General features: G+C 52.7%; 2 protein-coding genes across 7 annotated transcripts in view; one reads left to right on the plus strand and one right to left on the minus strand.

Moving 5' to 3' along the window:
- The window catches only part of MCM3AP (minichromosome maintenance complex component 3 associated protein), a 52,137-nt gene extending 33,383 nt beyond the window's left edge, over positions 1-18,754 (minus strand). The window contains exons 1-12 of the mRNA XM_038581698.1: positions 17,255-18,754; positions 16,488-16,711; positions 14,281-14,359; positions 13,622-13,766; positions 11,974-12,164; positions 9,326-9,465; positions 7,535-7,732; positions 6,713-6,981; positions 4,280-4,442; positions 2,313-2,473; positions 1,239-1,480; positions 694-923 (exon numbers count right to left, since the gene is read on the minus strand). Coding sequence (XP_038437626.1) covers positions 694-923; positions 1,239-1,480; positions 2,313-2,473; positions 4,280-4,442; positions 6,713-6,981; positions 7,535-7,732; positions 9,326-9,465; positions 11,974-12,164; positions 13,622-13,766; positions 14,281-14,359; positions 16,488-16,711; positions 17,255-18,515 — 3,303 coding nt within the window. The 5' untranslated portion in view covers positions 18,516-18,754. The remainder of the gene's footprint in view (positions 1-693; positions 924-1,238; positions 1,481-2,312; positions 2,474-4,279; positions 4,443-6,712; positions 6,982-7,534; positions 7,733-9,325; positions 9,466-11,973; positions 12,165-13,621; positions 13,767-14,280; positions 14,360-16,487; positions 16,712-17,254) is intronic.
- YBEY (ybeY metalloendoribonuclease) lies at positions 18,678-24,081 on the plus strand. Of its 6 annotated transcripts, none has more exons than XM_038581702.1 (5): positions 18,678-18,772; positions 21,282-21,752; positions 22,564-22,692; positions 23,403-23,471; positions 23,767-24,081. In XM_038581702.1, the coding sequence occupies exons 2-5, from the start codon at positions 21,474-21,476 to the stop codon at positions 23,851-23,853; spliced, it is 564 nt and encodes a 187-aa protein (XP_038437630.1). In that variant the 5' UTR covers positions 18,678-18,772; positions 21,282-21,473; the 3' UTR covers positions 23,854-24,081. The 6 variants fall into 6 exon arrangements, with proteins under 6 accessions (XP_038437630.1, XP_038437632.1, XP_038437627.1 ...); XM_038581704.1 differs by having other exon boundaries at positions 18,752-18,772; positions 21,335-21,752; XM_038581699.1 differs by lacking the exon at positions 18,678-18,772 and adding an exon at positions 20,192-20,278.
- Positions 24,082-24,262: the final 181 nt, after the last annotated feature.

The raw sequence follows: 24,262 nt of genomic DNA on the forward strand, positions 1-24,262 counted from the left end.
GATGAACAGAGAAGCCTCCCAGGGGCCAAGGCGAGCCTGCTGCCTGCCCACCGCCCGCCCAGCGCACCCGCCACATCGCATCAAACACGCTCGTTTCTCCAGCCGTTCTTCACGTCCCCTCAGCACCTGCCCGAGCAGCAGGGTGGCGGGCACAATCCTACCACCTATGTGGTCGACAGGCTCTGCTCAACCCCAACAGCACTGGGTGCTGCAGGCCCCAGGCGTCCCGAGTCAACACGTCCCCAACTGCATGTGAGCAGACACGTCGGGGGCACGAGACGGCGTAGGCACAGAAGCCCTGAACTGATGTCCTGCCGACTGTGATAAAGCCGGGTGCGCGGCACGGAGCCTGGGGGTTCGGCCCAGCTCTGCCACCTGCAGCTGCACGACGGCGGGCAGGTCCTCTCCTTGGGCCCCTCCTGGGACAGCAGGCAACAGCCTACTCCACAGGCCGGGGGTGCTCCAGAGACCACAGGGCTGCAGAGCCCCCAGCGCCAGGAGCACTCCCTGCAGCCCCCACCCCAGGTCCATAAAAACCCTCCCACGCCTTCTCCAAAGCCTGAGCCGAAGCCCTTTCCCACAGACGCAGACAGCAAGCTGGGGGCAGGGCGCAGCCTGGCCGGGGGCCCCAGGCACCCTTCAGAACGATGGAGGCGCCCTGGCTGGTGACCCGTGCACGAAGGGCTCCCTTACCGCATCAGAGTAAACAGGTACAGGCCTTGGAGGAAGCAACTCGGGCTGCACCGGGGGCTGCGTGGGGGGCTGCCCGGGGGCCTGGAAGAGGCTAGGCGCTGCGCTCGGGGCCGGTGCCGGGAGGTGAGGCAGAGAAGCTGGTATGGGCGCGGGCACAGCAAGAGGCTGCTGGAGGAGAGCGGGCGGCAGGACATCTGCCTCTACACCACAAGCCTCTCCTTTCCCCCCACCTGGAAGGGGACAGGCAAGGACGGGCACTCAGGACAAGCCCCCGGCACCCACAGCCAGCCTAAGAACTGGCCACCCTCCCAAGCAAGGGCACAGGGGACAGCGTGTGCTTCATCCACGGGAACCAAGCATTGTGACCTCAGGGAGCCACTCAGGAGGCTTATCCAAGGCCAGGAAGAAATACCTGAGAGGGAGAAATACCTGAGCCCCGAGTCAATACCCAGCCACCCCACCTTCAAATAAGACGGATGCTCCCGCCGGCAGGGAGGCCTCCTGCAGGGGCAACGCTAGCTCCCCACGCAGCTGCAACTCCTCACCTCCGGCGTCCACGCTGGGTCTCGGGATGCCCACAGACAGCTCCGCAGCCAGGCTCTCCCCAATGTACTTGTTCTGGGAGTTGAAGCTGCACACGGGAGTATGACGAGGGACAGGGGGCAGTGGTCCTCCGTTCACGATTTCCCCAACCGACACGCTCAGCTTCCTGGTGATGAACACTGACTTCCTGGCTTTGGATAAGCCCTCTGGTTCCAGGAACGAGGACCGGTTCAGCTCAACACAGCTACGTAGACCACAGGGAACCCAGAGAAGCGTTACGTTGGTGAGAAGCCAACCTGCACCTTGTCGGCGCCCAGCAGCCGTGCTAGAAGCCCCGTCCCCACACGGGGGTGAGGGTACCCCACAACCACACGTAAATGAAGAGGGAGGCAGTACGGGCCAACCTGGCGACCCAGCCCGCAGTCCCCACCTCGGCCAGCCTGGACGTCTGCCTGTGACACGGGAGCCTCCCGGCCTGCTTGCACGCGGGCACAGGTGGACCACACCCCCACCGGCTCCGTCTCATCCCAGAGCCGCGTGTTTCTGTTAAGGACAGGCCTGCAGGAAGCAGACGGGAAGGCGCTGCCAACGAGGGAAGGGCTGGAGAGACAGCAGCTTGGAACAAGACACGGTGCATGGTAGGGGCCATTTTCTGGGAAGAGGTCCACGAGTGGCATCAGGTTCAAAACACTGACTGTGAGCAGCAGAGAGGCCCGTGGCCTAGCGGGCCCCTGGTGGGCCGTGGGAGTCACTGGTCAGCAGAAGTCATCCATGAGAAAGAATAAGGAAGACCCTAACCTCTGCCTTTAGTTCCTTCAGTAACCTGGGAAAAGCAGGATTTTAGAATTGCAAAGAAACAGGTCTGAATGCCAATCCGCTAACGAGCCGTGTGTCACCTGGGGATGCTCCCCAGCCATTCCGAGCCTCGCTGTGTGCACCTGCGTCCCAGGGGGCAGCACGTGGAATGGGCCCTCTCTGGAGTCTGGCATGGAGCTGGCACTTCCCAGCCCTTTATCTCAATTAAAAGAGAAAAAAAAACCCCAAAGAGAGATCCCACACCCCCCCCCCACTCTTACCCGTCAGAGACGGTGAGACCATAGTAGTTCAGGAAGTCTGTGGCCTCTTCACAGTCTCTGAAGAGCAGCATGCGCACCACGCCATCCAGGGGAAAGACGGTGGAGCGCTGCGTGCTTACGGTGTACGCGATGTTGAGCGCTCGGAGAGCGTCTTTGCGGATCTGAAGGGGAAGCCAAACCACAGCAGCGTTAAGGGCCAGTCATCCCGTGACCACAAAATGCCACGAGGGGGTCGGTGACCTGCTGTCGCACGGTCCCTCTGGAAAGCAATCTGGTGTGAAGGGGCCCAGGCTTAGCGATCAAGGCACCGGCTCGGCGGGAGATACATAGGAACGTGCGTGAAGCAGGCGGTCTGGACACAGCAACGCGAGGCCACGAAGGCTTCATTCTAAAGAAAGCCTCGAGGGCAAACCGTGCGCCGGCAGGCATGCAGGTCAGCTGTGCACCTGCGTGTAATTCTAACGTGTGTACCGAGTATTTACTCCTCACCTGGTGGTGTTAGTGCTGAGCACACAGCAATGAACAAAGCAGACTCCTTGCCCACAACTGGCGTGTTAAGGAGAAACCAACAGTGAGCAACAGGAACCCGTGAAATACGCAGCACACTGAATGGTGACAGTGCAACACAGGAAGGCAGAGGAGGAGGCTGGGTGGGCAGGGTGGGCCTGCTGAGGACGGGGCAGCCAAGCCACGACCTGAAGATGAGCACCACAGTGCTCCATGATGGGAGAGAACAGCAGCGAGCAAAGCAAGTGCAAAGGCCCTGGGGCAGGAGTGTTCTGGGGCTGGATGGACAGGAAGCAGCACAACAGGTGGACTGAGCAAGAACGGAGCCTGTCGGATCACATCAAACGCTCTTCCTCTAAAGAAAAAGCCATGAGATGTCTTTTTTGTTTCAAGTTATTAAAACAGATACAAACGGTCAACAGTCTAATAACATTAAATAATTTTGAAAATATTTTTTCTTTTTTTTTTTTTTTATTTATGATAGTCACACAGAGAGAGAAAGAGAGAGGCAGAGACACAGGCAGAGGGAGAAGCAGGCTCCATGCACCGGGAGCCCGACATGGGACTCGATCCCGGGTCTCCAGGATCGCGCCCTGGGCCAAAGGCAGGCGCCAAACCGCTGCGCCACCCAGGGATCCCTAATTTTGAAAATATTAACTATCAGTTTTACTTGTTGAATGTACAGTGTTCTCCAAACAGATGTTGTTAAAAATCTTTCCATTTGTTCCAGAATTTCAGTGCTGTTGGCAACTGTCAGGACAACAAACAAGCCTACAGGGGACCCTGTCTGGGTGACGACCGTGAACTCAGTCCCTGTTTACCAGAGGACTTGATGTGTGACCAAAGAGTCACAGAACCAGGTCCTAAGACCCCTCCTACCCCAGCAGCCTCCTGCCCACCCAGCTGGGGGCAGCACGGTGTGTGCACGGTCAGGGGGCCAGGGTTGAAGACCTGACGTGGGGAATTCTGAGACCAGACATTCATACTCTGCGTGAAGCGCCAGGGAAGATGTGGGTCTTCCCTGGGTGTGCAACCCCAAGGCACAATACCGTACTTGACAAGGAGCGGGCCCTTAAGATGGTTACTGAAACCAAATCAGCGTCATCAGTTTACTCTCCAAAATTTTAGACTAGTAACACTAAAAATGCTTAAGTCAGGGATTTTGTATGTGCAATTTTTGGTTTCTTTGTTTCTATGGAAAATGACAGTGCTGAGCTCAAATCATATTCTAAATAGATTTCTCTGATCTAAACAGAGTATTTTCCATTGCACAGCCCTTTCTGTCAGTTGTCCATGGTGCCGGGCCCCGGGAAACAAGGTCACGCAGGCAGCCCTCGGGGGCTGCTGCGAGGCCTGCACGGGGTCAGCCTGGGACCTGCCGTCCTTGGAATAGAGAAGCACTTAAATACCAGTCACGATCCGCTCCCTGCCAATTCTGTAAGTACAGCCGTGTTACTCACCTGATTGAAGTAACAGTGTAAAAGACAAGCATTCAGGTAAGAAGCCGACTGGACCAGTTTGAAAAATCTCACAAAATTATTACTGTTCAGTGCAGCAAAGGCCTGAACAGCAAATTTCACTTCAGAGGAATTTCTAACAGCAGGATGGAACTGTTGTACTTCTCTGTCAATTAAAGAAGACAAAGGGATTAGAATTTTTTTTCTTTTCCATTTGTTTTAATTAGGCTCCAGGCCTAGCGAGCAGCTCAACATGAGGCTTGAACTCATTACCCTGAGATCAAAATCTGAGCCAAGACCCAGTCGGATATTTAACTGACAGAGCCATCCAGGCGCCCCTAATTTTATTTTTATTTAGACAAAATATCCATCAAAATAGATGTAACATTCTATTCAGTTTACTAACTTCAAAGCAGTCAGTCTTGGGTTAGATTGGAACAACAGGGCTGTCTAAAAAGATGGTAAATAGGGCCCCTGGCTGGCTCAGTGGTTGAGCGTCTGCCTTCCACTCAGGATGTGACCCCGGGGTCCTGGGATCGAGTTCCACAGGCTCCTCACAGGGAGCCTGCTTCTCCCTCTGCCTGTGTCTCTGCCTCTGTCTCTCATGAGTAAATAAATAAAATCCTTTAAAAAAATTTTTTTTAAATGATAAATTCAAGCAACAATTTAAGGATTATCAAATAATAACTTTAATGCCAAATGACTGCCAGCTGTTTTTCATGAGGATGACATCTAAAAAAATTTAACTCTGTGTTGCTTTATAAATAAACAGAGTTGACTGAATCACTCACAAGAGATGTCTATCAAGGCACCTGAGTGGCTCAGCTGGTTAAGCACCTGACCCTTGGTTTCAGCTCAGATCATGATCTCAGGGGTCATGAGACTGAGCCACACAAGGGGAGTGGAGATTCGCTGGAGATTCTCTCCCTCTGCCCCTCCCTCTGCTTGCCAGTTCTAATAAATAAAATTTAAAAAGAGAGATGGGCACTTGGGTGGCATCTGCCCTCGGCTCAGGTCATGCTCTCAAGGTCCTGGGATCGAGCCCCATGTTGGGCTCCCTGTTCAGTGGGGAGTCTGCTTCTCCTTCTCCCTCTGCCCCTCCCCTTGCCCGATTGTTAGAGCATGCACACCCACGCTCACGCTCTATGATAAATAAATAAAAGCTTTAAAAATTGAAAAACATATAGGGAGATACCTATCATATATAAAAAAAGACTGCAAACCCCTTTGTATAATTAGGTTATCTCTAAGATTTAATTTTAGAACTAAAAATCAGTGACACATTTAGACTATCACTAACAATGTCCTCAGGGAAAACAGTAAGCTAAAAAAACCAGCTTTAGCACATGTAAGGCAGTCTTGGAGTTAAAGGAGCCACTGGTTGTCACCAAGTCTGGTTTACCAACAGTAAGGACAGAGACCCAGGGATCCCCTGCCGTATTTCTCATATAAACGTCTACCTATGTACCAGACCAGTGTTTAAAATTCATTCTTGGGGGCAGCCCGGGTGGCTCAGCGGTTTAGCGCCTGCCTTCAACCCAGGGCCTGATCCTGGAGTCCCGGGATCAAGTCCCACGTCATGCATGGAGCCTGCTTCTCCCGCTGCCTGTGTCTCTGCCCCTCTTTCTGTGTCTCTCATGAATAAATAAGTTAAATCTTAAGGAAAAAAAAAAAATAAAGCTGAGGCTGGCTGGAGGGGAGGGGATGGGAGACGGGGTCACTGGGGAACGGGCATGAAGAAGGGGGCACAAGATGAGATGAGCACTGGGTGTTATATCCAACTGGTCAATCACTGAACTCTACTTCTGACACTATGTTAATTGAATTTAAATAAAATAAAAATTTTTCTAAATTAAAAAAAAAAATTCTGCCTCTTGGGGCACCTGGGTGGCTCAGTAGGTACTGCCTTTGGTTCAGGTCATGATCCTGGAGTCCTAGGGATTAGGACCCTGCTCGGCAGGGAGCCTGCTTCTCCCACTCCCTCTGACTCTCTCCCCTGCTCAAGCTGTCTCAAAACGAATAAATAAAAAATCCTTAAATCCTGCCTTTCCACTGGAGCTCTGGAGCACCTGGCTAGCTCAGTCAGTAGAGCACACAACTCTTGATCTCGGGGTTGTGAGTTCGAGCCCCACCCTGGGTGTAAAGATTACTTAAAAAATAAAATCTTAAGGGGCACCTGAGTGTGACTCGGTTGAGTGTCTGTGTTCTGCTCAGGTCAGGATCCCAGGGTCGTGGGATAGGTCCCCATGCTGGGCTCCCTGCTTGGTGAGGAGTCTGCTTCTCCCCCTCTCTCAGCCCCTACCGCTTGCTCATGCACTCTTTCTCAAAGAAATAAAATCTTTTCCAAAAATAATAAAAATTAAATCTTTGGGAAAAAAAAAAAAAATCCCTGCCTTTCCATACAGTTTAGGCAAGCTTCCAAATTTGAAAATTTACCTTAGGATGTCCCCCTTGTTGAGATTGAGTAGAACATTGTAGCCCTGGAATTCTGCTTCACTGGCACAGAAGACACCCTTATTTCTCAGGTCTTGGTACATCTCCTTCAGACTCTGAAGGCACTTGGTCATGTTCTCATTGTTGATCTTGGCATCAAAGGAGGACATGGGCTCCTCACACATGAAATGAGCACAGTGGATGTGGAACCGGGTGCATTTCTCAATCAGGGACACCGTCACAGGGTCACATAAGTGCTGCTGTGTGATGTCCTGGCCACAAGCAAGAGGGAGTATTACACACACAACCTTACATACACATGTGTCTCGTACACACACAGATCTCACGCACCTATTTCCATGCATAGCAAACTATTAGAAGATCATAACTACCTGAATTTCTCTTTTGTCAATTTTTTAAAAAAATATTTATTTATTTATGATGGACATAGAGAGAGAGAGGCAGAGACACAGGAGGAGGGAGAAGCAGGCTCCATGCCAGGAGCCCGACGTGGGACTCGATCCCGGGACTCCAGGATCACGTCTTGGGCCAAAGGCAAGCACCAAACTGCTGAGCCACCCTAGGGATGGGCCAAAGGCAAGCGCCAAACTGCTGAGCCACCCAGGGATCCCCTCTTTTGTCAATTTTAAACAAAGCCCATAAAGCACATTTTAACAGGACTTTGTAATGATTTTAAGGTAATAGCAGGTTTTTGTTTGTTTGTTTTACATGGATAAAATATAACTGAGTAAAATAAAATGAAATCTCGCTTCAACTGTGGAATTCACATGCATTTTCTAGTTTTCTGATGGAAGTGGCTGATACCTTCCGTATGCCCCGCGTGCGGTTCCACACGAAGTCGTACCAGTCCCTCAGGCTGCCCTCCTTCTGGTCCATGATCTGGGTCACCAAGTAGTCCATAGTCCTGCTGAGCACTGCCGAGGGCCGCAGCTCATGGGGCAGGGGCTCCTCCTGATCAGCAGAGGAACGGCTGTACTCCTTCACAGCTGCCGCGTGGTCCACCTGGGGAGACACAATGGGGCCAAACAGCTGCGTGTAGGTGCTGGCCAGCCCCCCTGCAGCTGTACCTTAAAATGAGGGGCAAATCACCTACATCCTCCTACAAGATCAATGGTATAGAATACAATTTTCAAAGGTAAAATTTCTGTTTGAAGGTAATGATCAAAATTCAAAAACAAATGAGAAATGTGTTTTTAGTGAATATAACAAGGGGTGAAGAAGCAGTGGGGGGTGCCTGGGGGGTGCCTGGCTGGCTCAATCGGTAGAGCATGGAAACTCCTGATCTCGGGGTTGTGAGTTCAAGCCCCATATTGGGTACACAGATTACTTTAAAATTTTTAAAAAGAAGAAAGAACGTAAGTGGAGATACACTTGTATTGCTCCAAGGGTAGAGGTGTGACAAGTAAAGGACTCTGAAGCACTGTAACAGACCTCAGCCACACTCAAACACCAAAGTAAGTCTACACAGACTAGAAAGGAAATGGAGACAGCAGTAAGACCCTCGAGGGGCCAGGATCGCTGCACACAAAGGCCTGGAGGTATCACACGTGCAGGAGGAGCTTGAAGATGTGTAGCAGAAGGGCAGAAGCTCAGATGCCCACAGGACCGAACCCTGGTCATCCACTGCAAGCCAGCACCACTGTCTCCTAGGGTAGTAGCTTCTGCGGTGATGCTCCTGCCCAACTGGGGACCCGACACTGGGCAAGGGCAACCTAAAAACACCAGCCAAGGGGCATCCATGGAGCATGGGACTCTCAACCTCAGGGCTGTAAGTTCAAGCCCCACGATGGGTATAGAGATTACTTAAAAATAAGATCCTTTAAAAAAAAACAAAACCTACCAACCAAGAGAGAAGGCATAAGCAAAATTAACAAAGAGGAAAAGGATCTAAAGTGGTACAGATTTCTCAGGAAACAATTTAGGAACACGCATAGGCACACACATCTTCAGGAATCTCAAGGAAGGTCACACCCTCTGATGTAGTAGTTTAATTCTTAGGATCTATCAGAAGGAAATAATCTATCTACTTCAGACTCACTACACATAATATGCCCAATAGGATTATTAATGAAATGTAAATATTAGAAATAGCCTATCTAGTGATTGCAAAATGGGAAGTTTTGATAGAGCTACATAATCAAACAATATACTTTCATTTAAAAGAGGCTGAGTTTATCAGAAAAGAAAATGTTCATAATTTTAAGTGAAAAGGATTCACACACAATTGCATCTAGAGAATAATCTCAACTGTCAAAACACAAACAGAAAAGGTAGGACTAAATTTGTGAAAAAAAGAAAAGAAACTTTTAATCTATGAAACAAATCTATATCTACATCTATACCTCAGAGCACCATGGGGTCAGTCACCTTACACAAGATTGTTTAGTACACACCTCACAGAACAATTTAGTATGAACATTCACGGTAGCCACACTCTAAATCCCTGCCACCCTCTACAAACGTAAACACCCAAATCAAGTATCAATATGTACAGAAAGTACAAAGAATACTACGTCCACCTGCCCCTATATATATCCCACCTCCACCCTGAAGATTAAATATGGACGGCAGCCTAGAGAGGTCAGGGGGCTTCACCTGGTCAGTCCCTGGGACCACTTCAAACACACTCAGCTGGCTCCGGGTCTCCCGCATGTACCGCTCCTTCTCAGGACACATATCTGGGCATGTCCCAACGAAAGTCCTCGCTTTGTCCAGGTCGGTTCTTTTCACTCGAGCTAAATGACAAGTAAAAATGTGTAACACAATTACTATGACGATAAAAGGAAAAATGAAAGCAAATGCCATACACAAAAGACGAAGTAAAGCACCAGTAGAGAAAGGGCAGTATGGCCTATAACGTCAGGTAGCAGGGCACCCAAAGGCCCCGTCCCCTCGCAACAGCCACAGGTCTGCACTGCATGCTGGCAGGGCGGCACGCATCGCTGTCCAAGGCTTTGTAGCAACTCAACAATGAACAACCGTGCTGCAGTGTGTTTGTTAAGATCAATTTGCTAATTGTAAATATTCCAAACACACTAGTGCTCTAAAAGTACTGCATTGGTTCTCTTTTATCCCATTACTACTATAACAGCAAACACCTTGGTCCTGATTAAACCACTGCCACTTCCCATAAAATTAAATAGTTACAAGTTATCTTTTAAGTGAGATGAAATACAACAACTTCAGGCTCAAAATACACACAGCTTATTTTTATTTTGGGAAATTTCAATACCCACTAATTTTATTTGGAATATAAAAATCACCATGTTGATATAATGTATGTATGATAACGTATGACAGTGATAACGTATGACAGCAGCTCTTACTACCATATTAAGGAAGCACTGTGATTATTCCACTTATTCACATATTCTAAAAGAAGAAAATCCTACAGCTAAAATATAATTTAAAAGAAACTTCGCAAAGAAAAGCACAAATACCTTTATTCATGGTCACTGCACACATTTTTTTAAAGGTAACAGAATATTTTTTGAAGAGGTAATATATTCAGATGGGTCATATTTGAAAGGTATAAAAATGTCAAAATAGAACCCCTCCCCACCTTGCTCCCCGCTCTGAGTCAACGTGAACATATCTTTTCATACCCCAGGACTATCGCATGTACCCGCAGGCAGGTACGCTCGTGTATGTACAGACACACGCTTCCCCCTTTATTTATATACGAACGGTGGCATACTACATACTTCCACACTATGATCTTCCACTTCACAATAAATCTTCATTTTTTTTCCATAAAGAAACCCCAGTCTTCTTTCAGACTGTTTAGAATCCTGCTACGTGGACAGTCAGTTCCCAATCTTTGTCGTCACAAACAAGCTTTTCTGTGAAACACACACGCAGGACCGCGTGTGGGACAGACACTGGATGAATGCTGGGTCAAAGGCAGACTTCCCTAAGGCTGAAAGATACCGCAGACCTGCCCTCTTCCAAAGGAGTGCAGCCGTCCACGGCCGGCCCAAGGACAGGGCAGCACGGCACAAGGGGGCAAAGGCCACCTCTGGGGTGTAACTGGCATCACTCTGTATGACGGGGTGAGCACCTTCCCATATGTTTAAAAGCCAATTCACGACACAGTTGACCCTTGAACACAGGTTTCAACTGCACAGGTCCCGTGGTACACAGATTTTTTTTTTTTTACAGCACTGTACATGTATTTTCATAACATTTTCTTCTCCCTAGCTTAATGTATTGCAGGAATGCAAGACGTGATACATATAACAAACAAAACACATGCTGTGTTATACGTGAGTCACCAGCAGGTTATTAGCAGTTAAGTTTTGGGGGAGTCAAAAGTTATATGTGGATTTTTGACTACAAGGGGGACGGTGTTCCTGCTCCTGCCTTTGTGTTGGTCAAGGGTCAAGTATACTTCCTTTTCTGTAACCCTGCTGACCCTCTAATCGTTTCTCAATTGGGCTGGTCTTTTCCACAGTAACTTCCACAGAACTTTCTATATTAGGGAAATCAGCCCTTTCTGAAAGGAATTACCAATTTTTACCCTGGGTTGCATTTCTTAAGTTTTATTTATGGAGATTTCTTTCAAACAGATTTGTTTAATATGTGCTTTCTGGGGGCGCCTGGGTGGCTCAGTGGTTGAGTGTCTGCCTTCAGCCCAGGGCGTGATCCTGGGGTCCCGGGATCGAGACCCACATCAGCCTCCTCACAGGGAGCCTGCTTCTCCCTCTGCTTGTGTCTCTCATGAATAACCAAATAAAAAAAAAAAAAAAATGTGCTTTCTGTCTAAAAATTACCCTTTAAAATGTTTAATTTTGGGATCCCTGGGTGGCACAGCAGTTTGGCGCCTGCCTTTGGCCCAGGGCGCAATCGTGGAGACCCGGGATCAAATCCCACATCGGGCTCCCAGTGCATGGAGCCTGCTTCTCCCTCTGCCTGTGTCTCTGCCTCTCTCTCTCTCTCTCTCTGTGTGTGACTATCATAAATTAAAAAAAAAAAAAAAAAAAAGTTTAATTTAGCACAGATCAATAGTTTATGGATTTTCTTCCAAATATAAAAAAAAGACATATCTGCATTATGTCCACATCTACACCCAGCCCCTTAGGAAACTAGTAAATAGCACATAATAGGCGGGGCACTGGAGGGCCCAGAGACTCAAGGACAGTGGACCCCACGGGCAGGGTTGCTCCCTCCTCACAGCTCCCGGAGTGACCTTATCATGACCTCAGCCAGGTTCCTGGACCACAGCTGAGATGTGCCCACCATACCTTGCCGCATGATCCTGTCCCTCTGGTCAAGCAGGCGGTATTTCTCCTCAGAAGTCTCAGCCACGGTACCTATCAGGGTGCTAAGGGATGATACACATGGCCCAAGACCTTCAGAGCCCTCAGAGCCCGAGTCAAAAGGGTCTCCTTCAAACTGATGGGTCTTTAGAAGACTTGGCTTCTTCACTGGAGAGCTACAAAGAAAAGTAACACATCAAGGGCTTGGCATCCGTCAGGTGCTTCCATCACTTCCACTTCTGAAGACGTTCTGCTCCTCCAAAACTGGAAAACTACAAGCACTGACTTGAGACAAGCCTTGACGATGCTAGTGAGCACAAAGGTGTTACTCCTGTCATTCACTACAGTCTTAAAATTTTGAGGGGTGCCTGGGTGGCTCAGTGGTTGACCTTCTGCCTTCGGCCCAGGGCATGATCCTGGGGTCCTGGGATCAAGTCCCGCATCGGGCTCCCTGCATGGAGCCTGCTTCTCCCTCTGCCTGTGTCTCTGCCTCTCTCTCTCTCTCTGTGTGTCTCTTGTGAATACATAAAATCTTAAAAAAAAATTTGTTGTTGAGATATTCTATACTTTATAAAATAAGATGAGCCCATTTAAAGAGCTAAAATGAGTATCTGTAGATTTCTATCTCAAAAAACTGAAATTCAGCTTGTGATTAAAAAAATAAAGCCCAGGAAGCCTGGGTGGCCGAGTGCCTTTGGCTCAGGTCGTGACCCCAGGGTCCCGGGATTGAGTCCCGCATTGGGCTCCCCACAGGCAGCCTGCTTCTCCCTCTGCCGGTGTCTCTTCTTCTCTCTGGGTGTCTCTATGAATAAATAAATAAAATTCTAAAAATAAGTTAAATTTAAAAAATAAAAACCCATGAGGAAATCGCATGCCTATGTTTCCATACACCATACACCACTTCACAGGTAGAAGGATGCAGCAAATAGAAATGGGCGATGTCTCTGAGTGTCCCCTTTTTCTAACTGGCTTTCAACACTCAGTGAACTCGAGTGTTAAAGAGGATGTGACTGGCTGAGTGGGAAAGGGAAAAGCAAAGGCAAACCAGCAACTAAACTAACTGTGAAGTGAAAGGTGAGGAAACAATCCACTGACCAAAATACGTGAAGGATCAAACAGAAGCAGACTGTGAGGAGGAGGCGGGGTGATGTGGGAAGAGGGCCGGGGGTGCTCTGGGAGCTGATTTCCACTGGGGTGGGGAGGCCGTGTGAAGCACATACCATGTGCCACTCCCACCTGAGGGCTGGACCCCTGGCTCCCCAGCTAACACGCAGTTGAGGGAGACCACCTCACCGTGACAAGCGAGACCTACGGAAAATCATACTGGGAACAGCTACGAGGACCTATTAGGGACACTTGGTTATACGGCCTGTTGGACTCTCAAGGGAGAAAGTTGCTTCTTCCACAGACACATCAGATGCAAGTACAAGCACATGGGACACGAGCCCGAGGGAACGAGTGAGGCCCCAGGGGCTGTGCCCAGCCGTCTTCCCCTCGCCCTTCCACCATGCCCTCCTCTCCCTCTCCCTCTCCCAGTCCCCGTGCTCAGGTGTCAGCGTATCACCCACTGCCCTGCCATGACCGTCACCGGGTGCACAGAAGTCGAAGAACCCACAGGAAGGACCGGCCGTACCTTTTATTCAGGAGGGTGCCGGCTGCGGCCCTCACCACAGGCTTGCCAAGGGGAGAGTGCTGAAAGGGTGTGTCCTCAGGGCCATGACTGGCTTCCACGTCACCTGGCTTCTTCTCCTTCAAGGAAAACGGCTTCTTGTTGGGACCTGAGGACATAAGAGCACAAAGCTCACAAACCACAAATCACTTGACACTGGACTTTTTTTTACTGTGTTTGAAAAAGTAATGTCCTAGGACACCTGGGTGGCTCTGGGTGGTTTAGCGCCTGCCTATGGCTCAGAGTGTGATCCTGGGGTCCCAGGATCGAGTCCCGCATCGGGCTCCCTGCAAGGGGAATGCTTCTCTCTCTGCCTGTGTCTCGGCCTCTCTCTCTCTCTCTCTCTCTCCCTCATGAGTAAATAAATAAAATCTTAAAAAGAAAGAAAGAAAGAAAGAAAGAAAGAAAGAAAGAAAGAAAGAAAGAAAGAAAGAAAAAAAAGTAACATCCTTTGAATTGTTATAGGAGGTTCCAGAGGAGCCTCAGAAACACTTGGGAGACACAGGGCGCACTGACAATCACCCCCCACCCCCACCCCGTGGCACAGGTGAGAGCTTGGGGGGCAGGGCTCACACACACACACACAGCACTGGAGACCATACCAAGAATAACCACAAACTCACTTATTTTCTTCTTGTGCCAAAAGATAGCCATGTCTTTATGCAAGCCTTTCCCCTTCTTCCTGGCCAGGGCTGCAGACGCCTGGAAGAGTCCACAACACAATGTATGAGGCCATCAGGACACCCAAGGAAAGGGGATTAAAACCTCAAATGCGGCTGCACGATGGAGCGAAGCCTTCACCGGCCGTGTTCTGACCATCCAGTCCGCCTCCAGACACGGCAGCCACAGTCCTCGCCTCCCTTACCCACCTCCCAGGCGTGGACTCACTCTTCTCCTGGTTTCAAAGTAATAAATTTACTGGGACGGAACCCAAAGCATGGCCTTGTTGGCAGCTGGTAAGAGGACTCTCCCCATCGGATTACACATACAGTAACAGAAAGATTGCCAAGTCACACTTGAAGACAAAAAGAAGAAAATGATACACACGGGATACAACTTATCACAAAGCCGACTACATATGCACCTATCCACATACCTATGCAAATCTCCAGAAAAATACACACTGCGCTAGCTAACGGGTGTTTGCTCCTGGGTAACAGGAGAGATGAGGGTAATCAGGGGACCTCAGCATCGTACCGATCAATGAACTGCTTATGATGACAATGTTCTTACGTATCACATAAATATTTTTTAGGATTCAGCTAGAAACATAAATACATCTCAAGAGCCAAATAACTTAAAACAAAAACAAAAACAAAGAACAATGCATATGACCCAGCAATTCCACTCCTAGGTACCTACCCAACAGAATTAAAAGCAGGGTCTTAAGGAAATATTTGCCACTGTGTTTATAGCAGCATAATTCAAAATAGCCAAAAAGTAGAAACAACTTCTGCTCATCAATAGATTAATAAAGAAAACGTAATACATCGAAACATGATTCTACCCAATAGAGTATCACTCAGCCATAACAGGAATGAAGTACAATCACATAGACAAACACTAAAAACATGATGCTGACCGAAATAAGCAGGGCAAATACTACAGGATTCCACTTAATTTCTAGAATAGGCAAATTCATAGATAGAAATTAGATTAGAGGTCACCGAGGGCTGAGGGAAGGAGGAAACGGAAATATTGCTTAGCGGTTAGAGCTTTTCTTTGGGAATGATGAAAAAGTTCTGGAAATAGGAGTGGTGGTTGTACAACATTGTGAATGTAATTAATGCCACGAATTGGGGAAAAGAAAAACAATAGAGAGGAATAAACGTCAAAAGCCCTAAAGCTATGCATGTATTTTGGCACAGACCTTCTACTCTCAGGAATTTAATCAAAGGATATAAGCCAATCAGAAATACATGCACAAAATGTCCCCACATAGAAAACTGGCCAAGTAAGTAAACAGCATGCAGTGCCATGCAGCATTTAACAATCCTTTCCTAATCTAGGTTATTTACTGATTTCAGAAAATACTCAAGATTGCTACCCAGAAAGGTTACCAGACAGCACTGCAGTGTGATCTCATTTGTGTAAAGACATGACTACACATTTGTGAAGATATTAACCAAAATATGCATAGTTGATATCTAACACAATAGACTCATGGATGATTTTGTGCTTCCTCCCATAGACTTTTTTTTTTTTTTCTCCTACGTTAACAGGCTACACTTTCATCATTAAAAAAAAAAAATGTATGAAGACATGCTTTCTATTTTGCCGATTCCTCACATGATTTTTCCCGACAAGAATATTTAGAAAAACAATAAAGATATAAAAATACATAACGTGAATGGTCATGCACACACCCTATACGCAGACACCCTACTGCCAACGTGTCAGGCATGCATGTGTTTATGTCAAGGTATAAACCCAACAAATAACATCAGTGATCTCTAGAGAATGGGATTACTAGGGGAGTCTACATTTTCTGTACTGTTTGAATGTTTACAGTGATAGTGCACTATGACCAAATAAATCAAAACTCAATTTAGAAAAAGTGCTGTGTGATTACATAGCCACTCCCACGCATTTCAGAGGAATCTGCCTCAGGGAAGCACTCGCCCAGCATTTCTAGAGGGCTGCATGCGGTAGGGACTGCATGCTTACATGAATAACTCCAAGTTATGAGTGCTATTCTAACCTCTCCAAGAATAAAATATTCGAGTGCTTGCCCAAATTCTAGCAAATAACCCATAGATTAAAAAGCAGGTTTTAAAGTGACAAAGTTCAAACTTTTTTTCACTCACGTTAATTTCTTGGAAATACTCACGTGATCAAAAAAATACACCACTGCAAGCTTTTTGCTGCGCCTGGTATAGATACGCTGCACTTTAGCAATTTTACCAAAGTGGTTCTCCAGGATGATTCTGTCATTGAGACAGTCAGGGATGTTCTTACACTGGATTGCTGTGATTTCAGCCGGAGACAAACCCCCAAGACTGTCTGTGCTCTCGCTTCTTTTACTTTGACGTCCAGGCGTTCCTCTTAGAGAATCTAGGGGACAGAGAGGCGGCACAGAAGTGTATCAGATGGGCCACTGGGTGGCTCCACTGGATCCAGTCGGGATCTCAGGGTGGTGAGCTAGAGCCCCGCATCAGGCCCTGAATCAGGCTCTGAGCTCAGCAGGGAATTGGAACCTCCTTGAGATTGTCTCCCTCCCCTTCTAACCCCCCCCCACCCTGGTCTTGTGATCTCTCAAAAATAAATAAATAAATAAATCCTTTAAAAATATATCATGTGAAACTTCAACGTTTGTCTATTTATTTACTTATTTTTAAGTAATCTCCACATCCGACATGGGGCTCAATTCATGACCCTGAGATCAAAAGCTGCACACGCTCTTCCCACCGAGCCAACCAGTTGCCTCTCAGATACAACATTTCAAGTGGGAGGCACCATGTATGTAAGACATGCTCTTGGTCTGTTAGGATTCCCAGTGTTTACAGAAAATTTACCAGAAACAACAAACTAAGACCCAGGGAAATTTACCAAGCACCCGGCAGGGTTTACTGGATGGTGCCCGTATTTAAATCTCACCTTCCTTTTTATCTCTACTTTCAGTTTCTTCCTCTTTATTCACACCTGGGAGCCGGGAGGGTGCCAAGACAGACGGACTCCCCCCTGGGATGGTCACGTGGTCATTTTCCCCAGACTCGACACAGCCAATGTCCTTTTTAGATTCTTTGTTGCCCAGACGACTTGCTTCTTTATTGCTTTTGAAGACATCCTGTATGGTTCGACCAAACAAGGTGCCTCCCCGGGGCCGATTGAGGCGGACGGGCCGTTTATCTGGAGGGTGGTCGCCCCTCGACAGAGCGTCCAAGTCTTCTGCCGCATCGTGGCCATGTCTCCTTGGGGAGCGATCCTGCTCCTCCTTCCTTTTCAGGCCCTTCATGAGGCTGGAATGAGGGTCCATTTGGGAAACCCGTTCTTCACATCCCTGTCTTACGCCCGTTTTGCTAGCTGGGAATGCTTCAGCCAGAGGCCCTGGGGAGATGGGGAAGCTACTGAAGCTACTGTTAGAAGCGCCAAACAGGGCCTTAGGGCCCCTCTTCTCTTCCTCCACATTTTGGTTTGACAAAGCGGAGGTAAAGGCAGACGATGAATTATTACTGTTGACTGGTTTTGAAAAAGTAAAGTTTGAATTGGCAGCTGAACTGCTTGTCACCTGAGGAAAAGAAAACGGAGCCAGCCCCCCAGGCCCACTACTAATTGGGTGAGAAAACGTGAAAAACCCAGAAGTAATTGGGTTCTGAGTTTTCTCTGGCTCAGATTCAGCCCCAAATATTGGTCTGAACACAGAATTTTCCAGAGGTTTAAAGCTAAACTCTGTTTTCCCAAACCCAGAGCTTGCTATTTCTCCAGTTTCCGGTCCAAACGCAGAAGTACTCGGGAAGGCCCCAAAACTGGGGGACTTGAAACTAAATCCTGGGTTTGCAGGCGCACTTGAACTTGCAGACGCCGCCGCAGCCACAAAAGCCGGAGCGTGTTCAAGGCCAGGAAAGAGTCCGACGGTCGAGGTCTGGGAGAATCCTAAGGGCTGCGCAGAAGCCGAATGGCTGCCTCCAGAGGCCGTCGGAAAGCCGGACGCCTGGGAAAACCCCGCGGTCTTCCCCGGCAACGCACTGTTTTGTCCAAAAGGAGAAGGCTGCCCGAATCGAAAGGGCGGCTTAGCCTGAAACGTTCCTATGGAGGCGCTGCTGGACGCCGGGAAGGCCCCGGGCTGCGGCTGCGGCTGCGGCTGCGGCTGCGGCTGCGGCTGCGGCTGCGGCGCGCTGAAGGGATTCGTCGGGTTCATCTTGGTCGGTCGCCGCTCCCTGGCGCCTTCCCCGGGGGCCGCCGCCGCACGTCACCGCGGCTCCTCCTCACCGCTGCTCCACGTCACCACCGCTCCACGTCACCGCCGCTCCTCCTCACCGCCGCTCCACGTCACCGTCACCGCCGCTCCTCGTCACCACCGCTCCACGTCACCGCCGCTCCAACGTCACCGCGTCGCCCATCAGAACCTGCGAGCGAGCTCGGGAAACTGAAGTCGGACAAACCGAAGGGGCAGGGGTCAGTTTCTGGGCAACATGGGGGGCGGGGGTGGAAAGAACAAATGGCTTCGCTACCGGCCTTCAAGGCGCCCCTGCAGACGCAGACGAGGAAACCATTGTGATCGCTCCGCGGGGCTGGTCCGGGCTCCGCCGCGAGGACAGGGGCGCAGCTGCCCTCAGACGGCCGCCCGCAGCCAGAGCTACGACGAGGACGGGGACGGGGACGGGGACGGGGACGGGACGGGGACCGGGACGGGGACTGGGACGGGGACGGGGACCGGCGCTCCTACCCGCCGGCCTCCCTCCTCCCAGCTCTCTCCGCGGGGCGCTCTCCACCCTGCACGCCCGGTGGCGATGCCCTCCCCGCCCCTCCCAGGCCGTCCGGGCCAGCCCCGGAGCTCACACTCACACTCACACACGGGGCGCCCCCCCAGGAGCTCACACTCACACACACTCACGGGGCACCCCCCAGGAGCTCACACTCACACACTCATGGGGTGCCCCCCCAAGGAGCCCACACTCACGAGGCGCCCCCCCAGGAGCTCACACACACGCACCTCCAGCAGCTCACACTAACTCACGGGGCTCCCCCCAGGAGCTCACACTCACACAATCATGGGACGCCCCCCTCAAGGAGCTCACACTCACACACTCACGAGACGCCCCCCCAGGAGCTCACACTCACACACGGGACGCCCCCCCCCAGGAGCTCACAGTCACACTCACACACTCATGGGACGCCCCCCGAAGGAGCCCACACTCACGAGGCGCCCCCCCAGGAGCTCACACTCACGGGACGCCCCCCAGGAGCTCATAGTCACACTCGCACACTCACGGGGCACCCCCCAGGAGCTCACACTCACACAATCATGGGACGCCCCCCTCAAGGAGCTCACACTCACACACTCACGAGGCGCCCCCCCAGGAGCTCACACTCACACACGGGACGCCCCCCCCCCGGAGCTCATAGTCACACTCACACACTCATGGGACGCCTCCCCAAGGAGCCCACACTCACGGGGCGCCCCCCAGGAGCTCACACTCACTCACGGGGCCCCCCCAGGAGCTCACACTCACACAATCATGGGGCGCCCCCCGGGAGCTCACACTCACACACTCACGCACCCCCGTACCTCCGAGGCCCCCCGACGAGGCCCGAGGCCCGCCGCGGCCCGCAGAGACGCCGCCGACCAGGGAATTGCGGGGCCGACGCCGCGGACCACGGGGGCGGGCGGGGGGGAGCGGCCTCCGCCGCGGCTCACCGTGCGGCTCCGAGACCCCGAGACCCGCCGCCGCCGCCCCGGGGCGCCCTCCGCGCCGGCGGGAGCCACAGACCGCACGCCGCGGCCTCCCGAGCCGGCCCTCCGCGGCGCGCCCGGGCACACAGACGCGGCGGACCAACTTCCGGTCCGCGCGCGCGGCTCCGCGCCCCCCGCGCCCCGCCGCACTCGGGTTCCGCTCGCTGCCGGACGGCGCCGGGGACTTCCGGTGCGCGGGGTCCAGGCGGGGCCGCCGCTTCGGGCCGGTACGTGAGCCGCCGGCTTCCGGGCTCCGGGGAGGCGCGGGGAGGGGTGCGCTCGCTCCCCCCGGGCTGCCCGAGCCTCGGACGGCGGCCCGGACCCCGCGGGGCCCTCGGCGCTCGGCCCGACCCCTCCCGCCCCCCTCACCGCTCCCGTCCTCCCCCCTCCCCCCGCGGCACCCCTCCCCGCTCCCCTCCCATCCTCACCCCTCAGCCCTCCCGTCTTCCCCCCTCACCCCTCCCCGCTCTCCTCCCGCCACTTCAGCGCGCCTCCCCCACCTCACCTCACAGCCTCCCCTTCTTCCTTCACATCCTTGCTCTACCCGGTCCTCACCGCAGGCTCCTACCTGACTCGATCCCGTCCTCACCGCAGGCTCCTACCTGACTCGATCCCGTCCTCACCGCAGGCTCCTACCTAACTCGATCCCGTCCTCACCGCAGGCTCCTACCTAACTCGATCCTGTCCTCACTGCAGGCTCCAACTGACTCGATCCCGTCCTCACCGCAGGCTCCTACCTAACTCGATCCTGTCCTCACTGCAGGCTCCAACTGACTCGATCCCGTCCTCACCGCAGGCTCCTACCTAACTCAATCCTGTCCTCACTGCAGGCTCCTACCTGACTCGATCCCGTCCTCACCGCAGGCTCCTACCGTGATCTGGTCTGTTCTCACTGCAGGCTCCTGTCCTCACTGCAGGCTCCTACCCTGACTCGATCCCATCCTCCTTGCAGGCTCCTACCCTGATCCAGTCCATCCTCACTGCAGCCTCCTACCTGACTCAATCCTGTCCTCACTGCAGGCTCCTACCCTGACTCAATCCCGTCCTCACGGCAGGTTCCTACCCTGACTTGATCTCATCCTCCTTGCAGGCTCCTACCCTGATCCGGTCCATCCTCACTGCAGTCTCCTACCTGACTCGATCCCGTCCTCACTGCAGGTTCCTACCCTGACTCAATCCCATCCTCACGGCAGAACTTCCTACCCTGACTTGATCCCGTTCTCCTTGCAGGCTCCTACCCTGATCCAGTCCATCCTCACTGCAGGCTTCCGTCTTCCCTGCAGGCTCCCACCCTGATCCGGTCCATCCTTACTGCAGGCTCCTACCCGACTCGATCCCATCCTCCCTAAAGGCTCCTACCTGACTCTCCGTGACTCGACGACCGTCCCCCACGCCCTCATCCTCGTGTCTCCGCGGCGGTACATGCCACCCCCCGGGGACCCCCCACAACCTCCCACTGACCGCCGGCCCCAAGCACCCCGAGGCTTGGCCATGAGCCTGGTGCTCCGCGTCCCGCAGCGGGCTGTCCCCGTCCGGAGGGCGCCGCTCCGCTCCCGGGTGGAGCTGCTGAGGGCCGTGCTGGGCGTGCGGGACTTCGACCTGGGCCTGCTGTGCGTGGACAACGAGGGCATGCAGCGCCTCAATAGGGCCTACCGCGGGGACGACCGCCCCACCGACGTGCTCTCCTTTCCGTTTCACGAGGTAAGCGCGCGTCCCGCTCAGGCCCCGCCTCCGGCCATCAGCCTCTGCATTTTTCCTTAAGATTTTTTACTTATTTTAAGTCCTCGCTACACCCAGTGTGGGCTCAAACCCCTAACCCCAGCTCAAGAGCCCCGCCTGGCCCCTGGAGCCGGCGCCCCTGCTTCCTGAATCCCAAGTACGACTCGGTACCGGGTACCAAATACGTGCGGGTGAAGCTTTTACCTAACACTGGATTTTTTCACTGAAAATGGAAGATAACACTGAAAAAGTGGTTTCAACAAACCTAAGAGCGATTAGGCCACGATGTGCACGCCGCCCGCAACGGTCAGGGCCTCCCACGCGCGACAGCAGAGGCGAGACTCGGAAGGCCAGCCGCAGCGTGTGGCGCCGGGAGGGAGGGGAGCTGCTGAACCACAAGCAGCTGGGACGGTCGCTTGGTATTTCTTCCTTACAGGAGACACGTTAACACCCTAAGCATCTGTCCACGCGACGCGCTTCGTGTGAACAGGCCTCAGGGGAAGGCGCTGGTGGTTTCTCGGGTTTATGTGGGAAAACGTGGAAGAATGTTCGGGACTAAACAAACAGAAGGAACAGATAGAAGATTGTACCGACGCGGGGCAGCGTGACTTGCTGGAGAAGGGACAGGGGACAGCAGCCCGGTGGGGTCCGGTCGCCCGTAAACGGGCTCTGCTGTGTGTCCTCCCCCGCCCCCCGCACCCCTGGGCAGCGTGTCCCGGAATGGGACGTGCAGGCCCGTCATCACGTCAGCCCCGAGGTCGTCGTCTCCCAATCGGGGTTTCCTCATTCGCAGAACGTGAAAGCAGGCGAGCTTCCCCGGCCTCGTTCCCGAGATGACTACAACTTGGGCGACATCGTCCTAGGAGTGGAGTACGTCTTCCAGCGGTGCCGAGGAGACGCGGACTACTATGACGCCCTGACGGTGAGCACGGCCGGCCGCCGCCCGGAAGCCCGGCTACTGCGGGAGGGAGGCCCGCGGCGGGTGTCGGGGACCCTCTCTCTCCCCCAGGCCCGGGCCGCTGGCCCCCCGCAGGCCGGAAACGGGCCAGAGGGAGTCAGCAAGTCATGTCCGTGACCTCAGAACTGCGGAGTGGACGCCTTCCCTGAACCATAGTCTCCGGGACCTTGGGACTGGCCTCTCCTCTCCTTGACCTGAAAGAAAAAGGGGGGGGGGGGTGTTCCGAAAGCGACCGTGTCTTACCTTCCCTGCAGGTTCTACGGCGGGCTTTCTTCTCGAGAGGGGCCAGAGCCCTGGTGGAGAAAGGGCTGCTCAGTGTGGGCTCTGCTCCAGGGTCGCTGTGGGTGGCCGCTGTGTGCCCCTGTGGGGCCACCGTGCATATCGACTCCCTCCTGTACCCCCACCCACACCCACCTCCCTGGAGGCTGTTACCTGCAGCAGAGGGCGAGCCCACCATCCCTGGGACCCTCATCCCCCAGAACAGGGCCAGGCCCCTCTCCTCCTGGCCCCCAGCTGCACACAGGCACCTGCTCACAGCCCCGGGTACCCTCCACCTACCCTGGGGTCCTACTGCACACCAGGCGTGGGCTGACTTCTCCCTGCCTTCCTCCCGCCCCTCCCCCCCAGGCTTGGTCTGACCAGTCCCTGAAACAGCTGTTTCGTTGTTCCGACAGGTGACTGCCGCCCACGGGCTCTGTCACCTGCTGGGCTTCACACACAGCACAGAGGCCGAGTGGCGAAAGGTAGGCACGGCCCTCCAGCAGCATGGGGCCCCAGGAGAAGACAGTATTTGTCCAGAATGTTGGGCTCTGCAAACGCTACTGTGTTACTCGTTAGCTGTAAAAAGTCTGAGCAGAGAGGCTGGTGTTTATCAGGTGGGACCAAGGTCAGAACATGCAGGCTCGGACGGGCTCTGGGCTCGGGCCGCTGGGGGTCCTCGTGCCACAGCCTGGGACACGGGCTCTGGGAGGGGCCTCCCCCAGGGGCACCCGGGTCGGGCCGCTGGGGGGCCACAGTGGGTTTCCACTCCTCTTTCAGATGTACCAGAAGGAGAAGCAGGTCCTTGAGGAGCTGAGCCGGCTCACGGGGACCAGGCTCCAGCCCCTGAGCCGGGGCCTCTTCTGATGGTGCTGGAGGCCTGGCACCCAGGTGGCACCTGAGGGACTCTGCAGGGCACAGGGACAACACGTGGAAGACAGATGGACCCTCCCTTTGGGGCCTGAGGACCAGAGACTCCAGCAAACTGAGGCCCTGCTGGTCGCTATTGGCCCATGGGGCTGCAGAAGTAACACACGCTCTGAACCAAAATTGCGTAAGTGGAACCTTTTTCTGAAAGTATAAGAGAAGCTTCCATTCGTTCCTCATTCTTCACAGGAACCGCATCCGTTACTGAAGGGGGTGCAGCCCCTGCTTGGGAGCCTGCGTCAGTCCCCTTCCCCAGGACACCGCTGAGGCCAGAGCTCTCCCCCAGATCCCCGCCCACCCGCTGAGCTGTGTCTCCCGGCTCCAGGAGGTGCCCTGAGCTCCTACTGCC

Source organism: Canis lupus, chromosome 31 (genome assembly GCF_011100685.1).
Source record: "Canis lupus familiaris isolate Mischka breed German Shepherd chromosome 31, alternate assembly UU_Cfam_GSD_1.0, whole genome shotgun sequence".
In the NCBI taxonomy this organism is placed as follows: domain Eukaryota; kingdom Metazoa; phylum Chordata; class Mammalia; order Carnivora; family Canidae; genus Canis; species Canis lupus.

What these genes read in the sequence shown, in the direction of transcription:
- YBEY (XM_038581702.1), top strand. Translation starts at nt 21,474, where the DNA reads ATGCCACCCCCCGGGGACCCCCCACAACCTCCCACTGACCGCCGGCCC. An exon ending in TCTCCTTTCCGTTTCACGAG is followed by an intron (nt 21,753 to 22,563) that starts GTAAGCGCGCGT and finishes CCTCATTCGCAG; the next exon opens with AACGTGAAAGCAGGCGAGCT. An exon ending in CAGAGGCCGAGTGGCGAAAG is followed by an intron (nt 23,472 to 23,766) that starts GTAGGCACGGCC and finishes CTCCTCTTTCAG; the next exon opens with ATGTACCAGAAGGAGAAGCA.